This window comes from Xyrauchen texanus, chromosome 23 (genome assembly GCF_025860055.1).
Source record: "Xyrauchen texanus isolate HMW12.3.18 chromosome 23, RBS_HiC_50CHRs, whole genome shotgun sequence".
In the NCBI taxonomy this organism is placed as follows: Eukaryota; Metazoa; Chordata; class Actinopteri; order Cypriniformes; family Catostomidae; genus Xyrauchen; species Xyrauchen texanus.
In genome coordinates this window covers 5,618,901-5,637,786 of record NC_068298.1, presented here as the reverse complement: position 1 = coordinate 5,637,786, position 18,886 = coordinate 5,618,901, and the positions used below count along the sequence as shown (strand labels likewise).

Genomic DNA, 18,886 nt, shown 5'->3' with positions numbered 1-18,886 from the left:
TCCATAAGAGCAAAACCTGTACATTATTCCAAACTTTCAGCCACCAGTATATCTTTTATGACATTTTGTTTTATTTTATGGAGTTTTATTTGTCTTTTAGTTCATGCTTTTAGTTTCAGTTTATTGATAATATATCTTGTTACAAAAAATAGTATGTTATTATGAAAGTTATTTTTCAGTCATTTTGTTGAGCTTATGTTCTAGTGCACATTTATAGTTTCAGTGTAGCTTTTATTCTTTTGCAGACTCCCTTTTTATTTTAGGTAATGAAACCACTTTTCATTGTTAGTTTTCATATTCTTCATAGTTTTCATGAACGACAATAACCTTACATCTTTCTCCAATTCCAGTTTGTTCGCAGTTCTCCCGAGGAGTGTACGCCATCTTCGGCTTCTACGATAAGAAGTCCATGAACACCTTAACCTCATTCTGCGGGGCTCTTCACACCTCCTTCGTCACACCTAGTTACCCCATCGACTCAGACGTGCAGTTTGTCATTCAGATGCGGCCGCCGTTGAAGGGTGCTGTCCTCAGTCTCCTATCCCACTACAAGTGGGACAAGTTTGTCTACCTCTATGACACAGACAGAGGTGAGTGCTCTCAGTTACCTCCAACTCCTAGCAAAACTCTCTGGCCTACATGGACTTATGTAAACTTCAGTTACCAGTAAGTTGGTGCTGATTTGTATTGAGCTGTCTTAACATCAATTTGTAGGCCAACCCTGAAGGCTGAGTCTCCCTGGGTTCCCTCAGGAATTTGCAATGAGTTTTAGAATAGACATTTTCGATTTATGAGTAAAATAAGGTCAAAATGAGGTTGGCATTACTTCAAGAGACTTTCATGTTTTGTTCCACTACATAGTTACAGACAGTAATCCTTCAAACATGAATTTTAAAGCCACTGTTTTCTAGAGGTAAGTTGCCACCTTTCATAGTTGTCTGATTAATCGTGGTGGTAGATGTAGTCATTAACAAGCAACCTACGTTTAAAAAAAAGTTGCAAAATTATTGTTTGAGGTATGAGCCATGATCCCATAACTCAGAAATGCCAATGATATTCTGGGTTTTAGAACTACAACCTTGAACATCTCTATTGGTTTTGCTGGGTTTGTAGCACATACAGAGCTGGCATGATGGAGAACGGATGCCCCATTTGAGTCCTTGGGGTCTGGATAGAGTGCCGGAGGTGCTGGTGCAATGGTCCAGATATCTCTGTATACATGATGAATTTAGAACCAATGTGCCCCATTTCTGAAACGCACAGTAAAATTTGGGGCCCTAACATACTTATTAAATAGTTTACTCATCTTACCTAATACAGTTATCTGAATAGCATTATGATGCAAGGATATTGAAATCAAGTAGTTAATAAAAAAGCATCTAGCAGACTCCTTTTATCCTGCATTAAATATCATATTGTAAAGGAATGGTTCAGCCAAAAATAAAACTGTTTTTATCAACATCAAATAACTGGATTTAATTGAAATCACAAATTCCATAATATATCATTTATATACATTTTTGTTGAATTAAAATATATAATTTAAATTCATATAAATTATGTATTTATTCATATAAATACATTTATATTATATATGATATAAATTTCATTAATTGACTTAATTTGTATATATACACATTATACATTTTTATTCAATTAGATAGACGATAAATAGATGAGTAAGATCTTTGTCCCCATGTACACTTGCAAACTGTAGTCTGGCTTATTTATGGAGGTTTTGGAGCAGTGGATTCTTCCTTGCTAATCAGCCTTTCAGGTTATGTCGATATAGGACTAGTTTAACTGTGGATATAGATACTCGTCTACCTGTTTCCTTCAGCATCTTCACAAGGTCCTTTGCTGTTGTTCTGGGATTGATTTGCACTTTTCGCACCAGACTACGTTCATCTCTAGAAGACAGAATGCAAATCCTTCTTGAGCGGTATGATGGCTGCATGGTCCCACGGTGTTTATACTTGCATCCTATTGTTTGTACAGATGAACGTGGTAGCTTAGGTATTTGGAAATTCCTCCCAAGGACGAAACAGACTTGTGGAGGTCCACAATTTTTTTCTAAGGACTTGCCAGATTTCTTTTGATTTTCCCATGATGTCAAGCAAAGCACTGAGTTTGAAGGTAGGCCTTAAATACATTCACAGGTACACACCAATTGACAGAAGCTAAATTAGGCTTGACATAATTTTCTGGAATTTTCCAAGCTGTTTAAAGGCACAGTTAACTTAGCGATCAGCCACAACATTAAATCCACCTGCCTAATATTGTGCATGTCCCCCTCGTGCCACCAAAAGAGCGCCAACCCGCATCTCAGGATAGCATTCTGAGATGATATTCTTCTCACCACAATTGTACAAAGTGGTTATCTGAGTTACTGCAGACTTTGTCAGTTCGAACCAATCAGGCCATTCTCTGTTGACCTCTCTCATCAATAAGACATTTCCACCCACAGAACTGCCCCTCACTGGATGTTTTTTTGTTTTTGGCACCATTTCAATAGTTGAAAGTAATTATACAGATTTTGAAGCCATGAGGGTGAGAAAATATTGAAAGAATGATTATTTTTGGGTAGACTAACCTCTTATCATTACATTTCTAAATAATCAGACTTGCAATATGAGCAGTGGTAGTAAAACAACAGAATCCTAAAATGTCTTTGTCATCCAATTAAAATTCAAGGCCTATAACACCCCCAATGCCTCATCACCCTCCATCCCTTGAGCGCACCAGTTCTTGGGTCATGGTTTGTGTTTACTAATCATGGAGAGGTCACAGTCTCTGTTTCACCCCAAGGTACCTGGCCAATAATTCTATTTTCCTCCAGACTTCAGATGTGGCACTGTAGTTAACTCCTCTGCAACTGTCTTCTAGTTATAACATTCTGCACCACATCGTATTTAACTACTCATTTATTCACATGGAAATAATCATTTCCCCATCGCTCACATCAGATTGAGCAATTAATTAAACTCAAGTGCTATCTGTTGAGGAATATCTGCGATGAGTCAGAGCGTCTCATGACGGCACAAAAGCTTGAGGCAGGACAGTGGCATTTTAGGTCCCATTAAAGCCCCCTCGTATCCTGCGGTCAAGTTCACAATGGTTTTCCCAGAAAATTGAATCGCTGATTAGATGAGACACAGAAAGCTGGCACAGAGAGTTCTGTGTGTCTCTCCCTTTTCCTTCGTAATGTCTCCTTCAGTGCAGCTTCCATCTGGATTTGTTTCACTCCTGACTTAAAGGTCAATTTTTGTAAGTAGTCAAGAAGCTTCTCAAATCAGCTAAAGATAAATGCATAAAAGAACAGTTTTAGTGTTTTTCTGTAACTGCCAGTGTTGGGGATGCTACTCTAGCTTCTCAAGCTACAAGCTACTCATCATTTAGAGTAGTTAAACTTCAATGGAAAAAACAAATCTTACCCCAGACTTTCATATTTTCCAGTAAAAAAAACATCATTTAAAAAAAGATACATTTACTTGAGGAGTAAAAACAGAAATATACAATTCACTGGGAGAATACTCTATTTTTTTACAGTATAAAATTCCCCAGAGGGCCTAAAAAGAATAACAGATTTGTTTTAGTGAATTGGTCTGATAAAAAATTCTAAGTGAACTATTTGATTTACATAAATCATTTCTCTTTAAATTAATCAGACTTCCCAAAGCAAAAACAATGTCAAAGTACGGAATGTGCACGACATAGATGGGTTCTTGTGCACTATCTCCACTATGCAATCTGGGTCCGGGTTGGGGTGGCAAGACTCATTTTTAGGCTAGCAGCTGCACCCAACGTGCCACTCTTCTGGACACGCCCCTGCCTAATGACATTATTTATATATTTACATATTATTCCCTTTTCTCTCTATTTGGAAAGCCCAATTCCCACTACTTAGTTGGTCCTCGTGGTGGTGCGGTTACTCACCTCAATCCAGGTGGTGGAGGACAAGTCTCAGTTGCCGGTGCTACTGAGATCTCATCAATCTGCTCATCTCATCACGTGGCTCGCTGTGCATGACACCGCGGAGACTCATAACATGTGGAGGCTCATGCTGCTCTCCACAATCCACGCACAACTTACCACGCACCCCATTAAGAGCGAGAACCTCTAATCGCGACCACGAGGAGGTTACCCCATGTGACTCTACCCTTCCTAGCAACCAGGACAATTTGGTTGCTTAGGAGACCCGGCTGGAGTCACTCATCACACCCTGGATTCGAACTCGCAGCTCCTGGGGTGGTAGCGTCAATACTCGCTGAGCTACACAGGCCCCCCTAATGATGTTATTTGTGTTTGATAAAAGTTCTCACAATGTAATGAGTAAAGGTTCTTAGTGCAACAATATTTGTACAATATTTCTCTCAGGAATTTGTATTTATTTCTTTTTTATTATTTGTTTGATTTTTTTGAGTCTATTAAGTTCTTAGTGCAACATTATTCATACTCAGTTTTTTCCCACAATCAGTCTAACGATGTAAATTTGTTAGCTGGTTAAAAAATGTCATTAAGTTAGTAGCGTCACTACTTACAGTTAGCTATACTCCCCAACACTGCTACTGTAACTGCATGCCAATTACGCATGCAATCAAGGTTGTCACCTTGCACAACATCACAAAGACTCTTTTTCGCCATGCATTTACAATCGTTACCACAACACCATTAGGTATATTATTTATAATTGCAGCAGGCACCTGAATGAAGTGCGACACAGCAAAACTCATAATAATGAAGCAATTATGTTGCATTAAAATACTATAGCTTCCCTTTCCGATTATTGGCTCAGATGTATGCCGAGCCTTACTCCCAGCCATGCTCCCTCCCTCAAATAAGGCAGCAGTGAAATGTAATCCTTATTACTGGAACCCCACGAGAGAATTAACAGGGTTTATTGAAGCACTTCATCAGGAACCTTGAGTAGAGCTGTCACTTGGCATGTCACACAGACACGTACATCAAATGACATGACCCTGATGCGACAGGGACACGTACGACACAGGGATGCTGGCCAAAGATGTTTGTTCCTTTTTTGGCACGGATCGCTATCTAATTCCATAAAAAAATATAGAGCTGTTTTAGGTACAGCATTTCAGTTCCATTGTAATCTGACCATGTTTTATCTCCTTGGCATCTCCTCATGGGGTTTAAACCAGCAACCTTGCGGTTTTTATCCCTGAGCTTTAAATATAGGCATACTGTCTCTCTCCACTATGTTTAGTGTCTTGTCATAAAGTAGGATATGTTCGTGCTTCCTAATTGGTCCTGGAACAACATTCTAATCAATCAATCAGATTTGAGGTAATTAAACTGTTGACATTTGATTAGCTAGATAGCTAAATAATTTTACAGTACATCTAGTCATTTTACTCCATCGCTTGCTTGAGGACTAAGTAACACATTAACACATTGGACAAATATTCATGCCCATATTTGGGTACCAGTGCATTGTTTCTAGCCTTTAAAAAAAGAAAAGAAAAAAGAATATAAATCAAAGGCCAATCTTTTCTGCAGACTTTCAGTTTCTCCTTGTCGTAAGTTTGGCTTCACTGTGAATATATTTCGGCACTGTATGCACGGCAATAAACAGGAAGAATCTGTGTGTGTGGGGAGCAATGGGGAAGAAGTGAGATGGATTTTGTCCTTTGCGGAGTGCCGGTCAGGTATTGGAAGATAATTGCTGGGCTTGTGGAGCAGAGACTGATGATTACAGGGTTTATTGTCTCTCGCAGGCACAATCAACCTTACCTCATGTGCCTGATTCAGCACACTCACCGCCACTTGATTTATGGGCTTCAGTGGCTCTCTCTCTCTCTATTTTCTTGAACACATTGTTACCCTATCTCGCCCTCGCTCAGGCTTCATCACAGCCTCTATATTGCTTGAAATTTCTCTTATACACTTGCTTCCTTGTTTCCATTGCACGTGTGCATTTCCTCTCCCTCGGTTGTTTCGGTCTCGCTGTCGTCTCTCACTCACGTGGCTCTGGTGTATACAGTATGTGAGAGCACTCAGCTCTGATAGGAGCAGTGTTGTGTGGCATTCAGATTCCAATTCAATTGCCAATTTTGAATTGAGGCAAACAGGATGTAGAATTATAATTGGAGCTTGAATTTAAAGATGCAGTCACCAATGGTTTGGTTGATCATCCTGGCTAGCCTGAAACAGCAACATTGGCTCAACCAATGGCTTGAGCTCTGTATGTTCAACCAATGGAAGACAGGAGGAGTGTTTTGTCACTATGCAAATAGTTTTATCACCCAAGCAGTCATTATTATGTTTGGTGAGACAACTGGCAACGCCAGTTCTTAAATTCGTAATTTTACCCAACTTGGCTGTAGGATAAATAAAGGTATAGAGAGATGGAGAAGTGGAGAAAGAGTAGGATGCAGAAGAGGATAGCAGAGTGCCACTCTGACAGTATGAAAGCACTTTTGCTTTCATTTGACATTTGTGACTGGCAATTTTGGAAAAGTAATACAAGTGGCATTTCGTGGGAGAGGCCCACGTCGTCTGGTTAGGGGGGAAATAGCATTTATATCAGCAGGATTCTGGCTATCTGACAACATTAACTGCATGACTGCTCTCTGTAGCAAGAGAGAAGTGCTTACAAATAAAGTCTGCAGCTCAAGTTCCCCATCACCCTATATACCTTTATCTGTTAATATGTTACAGTTTAGTCAATGATATATAGATATCAGTGTGAACCATAATTTACAGTAGTCTGTCCATCCATCCATCATTCTATCCATCATCCATTCAGCCATACATTCATTGTTCCATCCACCCATGCATCCATCCTTCTATACATTCATCCATTGTTCTATCAATCTATAAATCCATCTATTGTTCTATCCATCCATCCATCTTTGTTGTTCTATCCATCCTTTTGTCCATCTTTTGTTCTATCCATCGATCCATTTGTCCATCCGTTGTTCCATCCATCCATGCGTCCATTCATCTGTTGTTCTGTTCATCCATCCACTGATCTATATATCAATCTCTTTCTGTTGTTCTATCCATCCATCCATTTTTCCATCCATTGTTCCATACATCCATCCATCTGTTGTTCAATCATCTGTTGTTCTATCCAACCAACTACCATCCATCCATCCATCCATCCATCTTTGTTATTCTATCCATCCTTTTGTCCATCTTTTGTTCCATCCATCCATTTGTCCATCCGTTGTTCCATTCATCCATGCATCCATTCATCTGTTGTTCTGTTCATCCATCCACTGATCTATATATCAATCTCTTTCTGTTGTTCTATCCATCCATCCATTGTTCCATACATCCATCCATCCATCTGTCGTTCTATCTATCCATCTGTTGTTCAATCCATCTGTTGTTCTATCCATCCAACTACCATCCATCCATCCATCCATCTTTGTTTTTCTATCCATCCTTTCGTCCATCTTTTGTTCTATCCATCCATCCATTTGTCCAACTGTTGTTCCATCCATCCATCCATCCATTCATCTGTTGTTCTGTTCATCCATCCACTGATCTATTTATCAATCTCTTTCTGTTATTCTATCTATCTATCTATCTATCTATCTATCTATCTATCTATCTATCTATCTATCTATCTATCATCCATCCATCCATCCGTCCATTGATCCATCCATCCATCTATCCATCCATCCATTGTCCACCCATCCATCTCTGTCATTCCATCTCTCTATCTGTTCAGCCATCCATCCATCCATCCAGCCACACTACTGAGAAATGTAGGTGAAATATGTAATTTTTTCGATGGTAAAATACTAGCTCAAATCCCTACTTAATATGCAGAAACAAGAATAAGTTTATCTATAACTTCATAGGTTGATTATGCCAAAAAGTGTATATACTGTGGCACAATTAAAAAATATATTGCTGTTTGGTTGAGTGTCCTAACCAACCCAATATGGCAACATTGGCAACAGTGGAGTGAGTTTGAGGTAACCTAAATTGGCTAACCAATGAAAGTGTTTGGGAAAACCTCTTTAAAAAAGGTCCTTATTTTTGCTTTCTGTTTTGTGAAGCTAGTGGAGCAGAAATTACACCCTCCACCATGAAGGCAGTAGATTCACAACTTTTAGTGAGAGATTCTCCCAATCAGTGCTTACAGTTCAATTATTTAACATAGAATGAATACAGTCCCTGACCTGAAAGATGTTTCAAAGCAATGTTTACTGCCAGGCAGAATGTCACAACTAAAACATCCTGTGGTTACAGTAAATGTGAAATTTAGCATACACTGAAATCCACATTGGAGTTATCTGTCATGAATTCTATGAGATTGTGTTTTCCAGTATGATTCGGTTTCCTCACTTCTAATGAATTTACACCACCCCTTGCATAAATGTAATGGTTGTGTTATGAGGCTCTGTGGCGTTTGTATGCGTTTCGGCAGGCGTTAGAACATCTTTAGTGTAATGACTACACTCCATTACTAAATGCAAGAGGGGGGTTGACGTGCAATAGCAAACACTAATCTACATAATGCGCACGTACACAACTACCAAGCACTGCTTCAACTGTCAATACCAGGCTTGTTTAATGAAAAAATATATATTATAATTTTAATTTGCAGCCGCTATGCAGAAATGATATTTCACTGGCCCTCGCTAAACCATGCCCACATCGATTTGCCCACATCGTGAAACATCTTGGAAAACAGACCATTCACTCAGTGGAATCCATTGAGCTGGGATCAGGATTATTGTTTTTTTAACAAAAGAATAAATTAGAAGGTTTACATGAAATTTTCTAGCTTGTATGGTGTGCAAATACACAAATAGAGAGTGTATATATATAATTCGAAATAATTCGTTCACCCAAAATGTTAAATCCTGTCATTATTTACTCACCCTCAAAAAGGAATTTTTTGAAGAATCTTCACACAGCTCTATTCAATACAATGTTCATACTTACCATGGCTGTAAAGCTCAAAAAGGAATAAAAACATTTTTTTTTAAATCGCCATTAGAAAACCATAAAAGTTGTCCATTAAGACACTTGTAGAAACCAGTGGCAATTTTGTGGAAATTATGTGGAAAAGTGGACACAGATGAGATGTTCCTCACACAAACCTATTTTATGGCTTCAGAAGACTTAAAATGTAGCTCACAAGTCATAGTAACTACTGTACTTTTATGTCGATTTTATGGGGGCTTTTGTCCTTTAAGTTTGTTTTGTATGGAAATGATTCTTACACAGAAAAATATGACATAAAGGTAAATAATGACAGCTATTTAATTTAATTTTTTAAATGTAAATTCTGGTCAGGCTTAAACGAAATGGCGTTCAAATCGACAGCATTTTTCTCTGAAACCTTCTGCGGTGAACCGTACCAAAGCCCAAGACAACACACTCAATATTGCATGGCAGGACTTGTAAGTGAAGATAGTTTATGATGCGTGTCAGGATAAATCCAGCAATATCCTTCCTTTATTGACTAAAAGCTTTTCATTAGCGTAAATAAAACTAAGACGCCAAGTCCTCCCACCGTGAGAGTCTTTCCTCCCACTGCAGTGCACAATTAAAATCCATATTTCACAGTTGGTGAAAAAAATATATATATATTACAAATGTTGTTACACAACAAATCATTTTAGAAAAAAAAAAATGATTTAAGATGCACAGAGGAGAAAAACATCTAGCTTGTTTTTGACAATGCATTAATTTCTTGAATTTTCTTTCCCAAGGACGTAATCTACTTTTTCCTCACTTAAACTCTCATGGTACCACAAGTATAATGGTGTATGATGTATTTCATATGTGCATAGTAATTAAAGACAAATTGGACAGAAATTGGGGAGTGTCCTTCAAATGGCCTGGCCATCCATGACCATTTCTTACGTGCTACTAATCAATGCATGTACAATTCACACATCTGAATAATCAATGACCTGACACTGTCAAAGCTTTTTTACTTATCTTCATTCACATGAAAACAACAATACATATGGCTGTAATCTCTAGAAGACAGGGAGGGAATTTATTTTCTGAAATAACTTTCTTTTAAATAATTTATTTTCTTTAATGCATTCAAATTTTTGCTTTCCCTCACATTAGTTAGCGTTAGCGTTAGCTCACAGTAAGCTGACGCTAACAGTATGCACACTTTTCCACTGCACGTTACGGTTCAACTTGCCTCAACTCTACTCGCTTTACTTTTCTGAGTTTGCATTTCCACTGCAGTTTAGAACGACCTCAACGTGGGTGGGATTATAGGCTGATCGTCATAGCTGCGCCAACCTCTACTGCCGTGACATCATCTTAAACATGACACAAACTGACCAAAACAATGACACGACCGCTAGCTGTTAGCTATTAGCTCATTGTGCTGCATAAAGCAGTTGTTGCATGGATAATTTACAGAAATGTAATGGTTAAATTGGTCTGGTTGTTTTAGAAGCAAGCTTTCAAAGTGAAGCTTTCAAGCAGAGTATATAGTTAATGTACCATCCTCCTTCGTGGACTCCAGGGCACTCTCCCTCCCATTGCTCACTGGTCTAGATAGCGTCCATTTGGTTGAACCACTTCCACTTTTCCTTGATGGTTCTGTAGTCACTTACGTTTTTTTTTGTTTACTTTTTCCTACACTGTTGGTAGGTCCGGTGGTAGCCGTGTGCGGCCAACAGCTGATACACTTCCTGAGAGACATTTTAGCTTCGCTCATCACTATCGAGTGGACCGTCTGCACCTCGTTTATTGACCACAGCTTGGTTTTGCACACAGCCATTTCTTTTTTTACAATTCGAAAGTCGCTTGAACAAATGATACGGTTATCAATGTTTATAACTTAAAACTAGTGGGTTGATGTTGCGTGTCGGAAATCAAGTGATTCTCTATACAAGGATGTCTTGGTGGTTGCCAGGGTGTTCTATAGTGGTTGCTAGTTACTAGTGGTTGCTAACTGGCCCAAGTCGCTATATTTTTCATTTTTATTAGGGATGTGCCTGAAGCCGAATACCTTATTTCGAAAGGCATGAATAATGGCTTCCAAACGAACAACAAATTCTACAGAATAATCGAAAATATATTCTTTTGAGCACAGGGATGGAGTGATTATTTTAAATAAACATATCTAAAATGACAATGCAATAGTTAGTATGTGAAGCCAGTTTGACTAAAGTATAGACTTTATTAATGAAAATGTGCACGTTGTGATTTCAAGCTTAAATCGGATTGCCATGTTGCAATCTCCGTTTATTGTGCACGTCTCAAACATTTGAGCTTGTCAAGAGTAACAATGACTAAGATTGCAATATCATATACATTTGACGCTTTTTGAAATGTCTATGTTAATGTTTAAAACCTTTCGAGCGAGAACATGCTGTGTCTCAATCGCGATTATTACTTCATGCATTAAACATTTTAAAACTACTTGAATCTACAATGTCTGTTTGGTTAACATGATGCCTCTGATTTAAAAAAAAAAACTAAAGAAAATACACAAAGTAATTTCAGAGCAAATACATATTTATCCAGATACATTTATATTGAATAGGCTGAAAATATCGAGATCTACCCAAACTTTTGTTGGATTTCCATTTGTTTTGACACACTTCCGGTTTAAGCCCCACCCACATGCGGTTTCATACGAGTGCAGATACAGATCATTTTGCTATTGCAACAGATACAGATAACAGCTTCGCTGCACAACCGTAGTTCCTATATATATATATATATATATATATATATATATATATATATATATATATATATATATATATATATATATGACTCAGGTCACTCCTATCGCCTGCTTTATTTGAAGTCATAAAATGTGAAGTCTAATAGCTTTGCGAATAATAGCACACCCATCCTAAAGAAGTTGCACAATTTGAGGCGTTATTCAATTGATGAGTGCTATTTAATGTCTAATGCCATTTTATGAAATGATTGATAGTATTACATTGTTCAATCACATCAATACCTTGAGTTTGTGATGCTTCAAGATAATTTATTCCTAAGGTGTGCTAAGTTTAGCGACCTACCGAGGAGATAGTTCAGCACACATCCCCCTCATGAACTGCATATACAAATACATATTTTATAGCCTCCATTAATGTTAGCCACACCGCTGTGGTACCCTTGAGACACTTCATGCACTTCATAATGTGTCCAGTGATGGACAAAATCTTTTCAAAGGCAGAGTGATGAACCCGCATGCATGGATGGAAGAATTAATTGGTTTCAAGGGATAGCTCACCCAGAAATAAAAATTATGTCATCATTTACTCACCTTTATGTTGTTTAAACCCATACTTGACATTTTTCTTCAGTGGAACACAAAATGTGATGTTTGGCAGAATGTTAGCCTTAGTCACTTGTACTTTCATTGCATGTTTTGTTTAGTTTTTTATATAAAATGAAAGTGAATGGTGACTGAGGCTAACACTTTAATATCTCCTTTCGTGTTCTATGAATAAAAAGAAAAAGCCATATGGGTTTGAAATTAGATTTTCATTTATGGGTGAACTGTCCCTTTAATGTTGCTCTACTGCTCATTGAAGAAGCTCAAAAGGATGGCCTGAATTAATAGGCTTTGGCTCTGAATTAAACTCTCATATGTCACAATAATGAGCTTGTTTAGCGGATTTCAGTTAAACTAAGGGCATGAATTCAGCCTGGCACGGTTGGCAGAGATGGGTGGCGCAGGGGCCAAGGCGCCTGTGAATGCGATGATTTGATGACCACACTTGGTTAGATCATTGCTCCATTTCATTAGTCAACCACAGGCAGAGGAAATAGCCATATCATGTTCACGCCAGTCAATGAACAGCTTAGAAATGGACTATAATTTAAACCCTTGCCCATCCTTTTATTTTTTGTTTTTTTAACTCTTCTTTTCTAATAGGATTTTCCACACAGTGCAAAAATATATATTTTAAACGTATTTCTTCACATATGTTTTTCCAGTAAAATACTAAATTGTAAATGTTATATTGAGTTGAAGTCAGAAGTTTACATACACTTATGTTGAAGCCATTAAAACTAATTTTTAAACCACTTCACAGGTTTCATATTAGCATACTATAGTTTTTGCAATCTACTTTGTGCATGACACAAGTCATTTTCCAACAATTGTTTACAGACAGATTGTTTAACTTTTAATTGACTATATCACAATTCCAGGGATCAGAAGTTGACATACACTAAGTTAACTTTGCTTTTAAGCAGCTTGGAAAATTTCAGAAAATTATGTCAAGCCTTTAGACAATTAGCCAGTTAGCTTCTGATAGGCTATTTGGAGTCAATTTAAGGTGTACTTGTGGATGTATTTAAGGCCTACCTTTAAACCCAGTGCCAAACCATTGGAAAGTCAAAATAAATCAGCCAAGAAAATTGTGAACCTCCATAAATCTGGTTCATTCATCTGTACAAACAATAATACACAAGTATAAACACCATGGGACCATGCAGTCATCATACCCCTCAGGAAGGAGATGCATTCTTTCTCCTAGAGATGAACATAGTTTGGTGCAAAAACTGTAAATCAATCCCAGAACAACAACAAAAGACCTTGTGAAGATGCTGGAGGAAACAGGTAGACGAGTATCTATATCCACAGTAAAACGAGTCATATATCGACATAACCTGAAATGCTGCTCTGCAAGGAAGAAGCCACTGATCTAAAACCACCATAAAAAAAGCCAGATTCTCTCAGACAATTTTCAATTGCACATGGGGACAAAAATCTTACTTTTTGGAGAAATGTCCTCTGGTTTGATGAAACAAAAATTGAACAGTTTGGCCATAATGATCATTGTTATGATTGGAGGAAAAAGGTTGAGGCTTGCAAGCCGAAGAACACCATCCCAACCGTGAAGCATGAGGGCAGCATCGTGTTGTGGGGGTGTTTTGCTGCAGGAGGGACAAAATAGATGGCATCATGAGGAAGGACAATTATGTGGATATATTGAAGCAACATCTCAAGACATCAGCCAGAAGTTAAAGCTCAAATGCAAATGGGTCTTCCAAATGGACAATGACCCCAAGCACACCTCCAGATTTGTGGCAAAATGGCTTAAGGATAAGAAAGTCAAAGTATTGGAGTGGTCATCACAAAGTCCTGACCTCAATCCTCGAGGAATGGGCCAAAATTCTTATTGTGAGAAGCTTGTGGAAGGCTTCCCAAAACGTTTGACCCAAGTTAAACAATTTAAAGGCAAAGATACCAAAGGTTTGTTCTTTGAAATCAAGATATATTCTCTGAAAACAAGTCTAACTGTCTAATGCAATTTTATTTCTCTCAATTAAACTGGTGTTGAAGGATGTTAAGATAATGTAACTGAAAAAGAAGACAAAAATACAGATTATGAAAATTATTTTTGCATGTATCTGTGCTCTGGCACTCTGCTGAAGGAATAGGTTGGAGTTTATTCTTGCTATTCATGATCTAAATATTATAGAATTAGTCACAGAATGAAAAATCGTTAAATCCATTGATGTAGACACTAGTATGCACCGGATTAAACTACCCTTTGAATATACAAGTTTGAGTAATATGAGTCACAGTAGATAATGGGTCTTCTTTTGCAGTGCTTCTGTCCAATTGGAATAATTAGTTGCTCTCAGTTTCAATGAGATGGAAATTCAATGGAAATGTATCAGATATCTTTAGAGAATACTATATTCATGGACAGAGCACTTTCCTTGAATAAACTACAGAATAGGTCTTGAAACTCTTTAAAAAGTCATTTTTGTTCTTTCACATTCTCATTGAATGTAGATCCTTAACCTTCAGAAGAAGAAAAAATGTCTAGAGTTTAAAGCACAGATGTGTGATGTCATTATTTTCTGAAGATAAAAAGGTAACACTTTACATTAATATCGTACAGCATTGGTAACATTGGCTAACTTCATTCGTTAACATGAACTAACCAATAATACTTGCTTAATTTCAGTATATAGTAGTACATTTGTTTTAAATTACCATTAGTTAATGCAATAGGAACATTAACCAAGATTAACAAATGTAATTAAAAAGTCATTGTCTGTTCATGATACTTATAGCATTAATTAAAGAAACTAAAAAGTAGAAAATTGAAAATAATAAAAGAAATAAGCCTAAACTAAGCCATTACTAGGCAGATTTTGTAGATATCGATAAACTTCCCATAAATGAAGGAATTATTTATTTTTATCATTAATTATAATAAATTAATTTAATGATTTTTAACTGTAACTTTGGTAACATGGTTGAAGGGTTGAGCTTGGCGAATACTGTCAACATTGTTATGTATTTGTCTTTCCCTGTATGCCATTACAGATATTTGAGTTTAAAACTAGCTATTTTTCATGCTGTGTTAATTTTATGTTAGATAATAATTGATCTAAGATATCTAGTAGTTCTCACTCCAAAATGCATTAGATTTGTCTTTTTTGCTTAAAAAGAAAAGAAAAGGAAAAAAGTAAGTGGACACCAATTTGGGCTCTATTCAAGAAAAGCAGCCTATATTTTACCACCAATGAGGGTTGTTTGCCTTAACAACAGCATTTATGACTTGATGGCTCAAAAATGACTAGCTGTAGAGTAGATCTTTTATCCTGTGTTTCCTGCATCAGACAGTTTAATTATGCATGAGGTAGAATTAATCAGCTGTGACACAATGACAGCTCAGGACACTTGAGATGAGACCCGAGGACACAGAGAAGCTCATTTTTAAAAAGGAGTGTAAAAAACAGGCCTCTTATTTTGCTTTGCAGCATCACACTGGGCCTTAAACTCTGTGTTAAATCGCCTCTGAGGAAAAGTAACAAATTTCCAATTTCCAGGTGAAAAAGCAGCTCAGAGCTATTCCGAGGCGAACGCACGAGTCTTTTGTCAAAAGCTTGTTTAGAGATGTATTGTGGTAACTATACAATAAGAGCAGGATTGCCTCGTAGTGTCTACCGCTAAGTGAACCTGGAACAAGGCCATTTACTCACCTACCTCACTGCTAGACACAGCAACCACGAAATTACTGCTAGGTTTTTGTTTTTGTTGTTGTTGTTGTTGTTCTTTTGTTTGTTTGTTTGTTTGTTTCCATTATAAATGTTACAAAAGACAAAATGACCTGCTCTTTACCTTGAACTGCCAGCTAACGGGACTGATAGCTGTGATGTTCTTGTATAAAAAACAAATACCCATATAATTTACTTTTTTCTTTTGGAACAAAAAAGGAGATGTTAGGCAGAATGACAGCCTAAGTCACTATTTACTGTAAAAAATTATATTATATATATATATACATACATACATACATACATACATACATACATGTATGTGAGAGAGAGAGAGAGAGAGAGAGAGAGAGAGAGAGAGAGACATACATACATGCATATATAAATACATATATATATACATTTACTGTAAATTATCCTCCCTGCCCAGTAGGTGGTGATATGCAGGAAGAATGTGTATTGTCAAAAACACATGAAAAATAATTACGTGAAAGTGGATATTTATTGTAAAATTTGTATACTCACGATCCGTTTCTCACCCTCACTTATCATATTGCCTCTGAAGACATGGATTAAACCACTGGAGTCGTATGGATTACTTTTATGCCGCCTTTATGTGCAATTGGAGCTTAAAAATGTTGGTGCCCATTCACTTGCATTGTATGGACCTACAGAGCTGAGATATCCTTCTAAAAATCTTCATTTGTGTTCTACTAAAGAAAGACAATCAAACATGTGGAATGGCATGAGGGTGAGTAAATGATGAGAGAATTTTCATTTTTAGGTGAACTATTCCTTTAACTCGGAACAAATATCAAATTTAATAGCATGTACTGTAGAGAAAATTATAAGAGCTAATGATTGAAATTATGATACATTATAAGAAGTGACTGCCTAATATGACATCATTATGTTGAGACATGCATCAGTCCAGCATAATTAACAGGACAATTAACGATCAACGGGACTGAACAAACACATTGGTTTAATTAGTGTTGACATTTGCTCACTGGACAAATAATACCGTACATTATTACTTAGCACGATGTTATCATTTTATTTACGTTTTAGTTTCTGAACCCTCCCGTCGCATTTACAAGATATTTATTTGCATAATTAAAAAATGCATAATTACTTTGGCGTCTGGGAGATTAGATTAAATAAAAGGAATACTGTAAATGTAGTCAGAGTGGCTGCTTTGTATCAACATAAACGTTTCTAATCGTTTGGATGTTTAACTCATATTAATGTACAGAATGAATCATTAACCCGCCTTAAACTTGAGTTACAGACCCATAATAAAATGACACCGTGATGACATCATAAGGCTCGGATTAGTTAATAAGTGCACAAGGACTTTTCAAATGATTAATTCTAAACTTAAAGGGATGGTTCACCCAAAAAGAACATTTCTGTCATCACTTACTCACCTTCATGTTCCAAACCCATATGACTTTTTATTCCATGGAACACAAAAGGAGATGTTCCTACCAACACTTCCCTATAGATTCAAAATGCTAGAGCAGTATTTTCCTATGTATATGTCGAACTTATCCCATACATACTGTTCTCAACAGTACTGTTGCAAGTGAAGTTAAGCTTTGGAAATGGCAAATGACATCATTGGCAAGTTATTCTTCCTAAATAAATTTTTCTTATTGAACTGTTATGGTAATGACAACCCAGCATGCTATTAACATATTGTCACACTCAGGCTGGCTTTGTGTATTTTTGTTTTCCTTGCTAATGGAATATTTCATGATAAACCTCTTGAAACATTACTCTCATGCAAATCATGAAAATCAAAAATTAATAGAAATATCTTGCTACACTTGCTTCAAGGAAGCATGCAATTCCCTGGTCTGTTTTCATTTTAAACTTCAGTATTTCATTAACGTTTTTATTCACGGCAAAGGTTTGCTGAGGTAGACTTGATATTTAAATTGACTTGATATTTTTCTTACCCAGAATAAAAATGTGTTCACATCATTTTATGAGTCATCCGGCTGATGTAACAAATAATTGAATAGCATCCACAAGTGTGGGCTATGTGTTTTGCGGAGGTGTGTACTGTCCTGAATGTTGGTGTTTGTGTGTGTGAGTGTGTGTGTGTGTGTGTGTGTGTGTGTGTGTGTGTGTGTGTGTGTGTGTGTGTGTGTGTGTGTGTGTGTGTGTGTGTGTGTCTCTCTGTGTGTGTCTCTGTGCTTACTGGCTCCAACAGTCTGTAGGCTGTGTAAATGAAAAACCGTGCTGAGAGCCCCTACACACCGCTGCATGCATGCTCTTTTATAGATATGCTTTTACATGCTGCTTTCCATTTAGATTTTCACATCAGCTGTCTGGCCGATTAGAACTGTACTTGGTTCCAGATCGTTTTAATTAAAATAAAATTACCACATCAAAGACTCAGCTCCGTGCTTCTCCCTCCCAAACATTTCAGCGAATCTGAAAATACACAGGACAATTGCAATCTATTTCCTTCATTTGTGTGTTTCTTCAACTGTAGGCACCTTTGGTCCTGTGGATTTTAAATGTACTTTCTTTAAACACACGCTTCACACTTTTACTAGTTTAATTAGTTGTCTGCAAACAATGTCCAACAGTGGATATACATGCATCAAAGAAGAATATGTCTTTGTCTTTTTTGTCATTCGTTCTAAAACACCATGAACATTTTTCACCACTATCTTTTCCGACACGTCTCAAATTATGTAACCGTTACATTTTCATGAGTAGGGTCTAAATTCCTCTGCAGTGCCCCCTGGAGTGAGTTATCTTTGCACGTGGCACTGCACAGCCAGTAGAGGGGGCAGAGTGTAGACGAGTATTTTTTACAATTTTATTTCAATTGTTAAGGGGCCTGTGCCTACCACCCCTGCAGTCCTGAGTCTGAATCCAGGGAATGCTGAGTGGCTCCAGCCAGCTCTCCTAAGCA

At 37.3% G+C, this 18,886-nt stretch overlaps 1 protein-coding gene across 4 annotated transcripts in view; it reads left to right on the top strand.

The window, feature by feature from the left end:
* Positions 1-18,886, top strand: part of LOC127662997 (glutamate receptor 3-like) — a 164,333-nt gene that overhangs the window by 46,548 nt on the left and 98,899 nt on the right. For all 4 annotated transcript variants that reach the window (XR_007972948.1, XM_052154372.1, XM_052154371.1 and 1 more), the window contains exon 3: positions 351-590. Coding sequence is in view for 3 of the 4 variants with exons in the window: in XM_052154372.1 (XP_052010332.1) it covers positions 351-590 (240 nt within the window). In the remaining variant the exon portion in view is untranslated. The remainder of the gene's footprint in view (positions 1-350; positions 591-18,886) is intronic.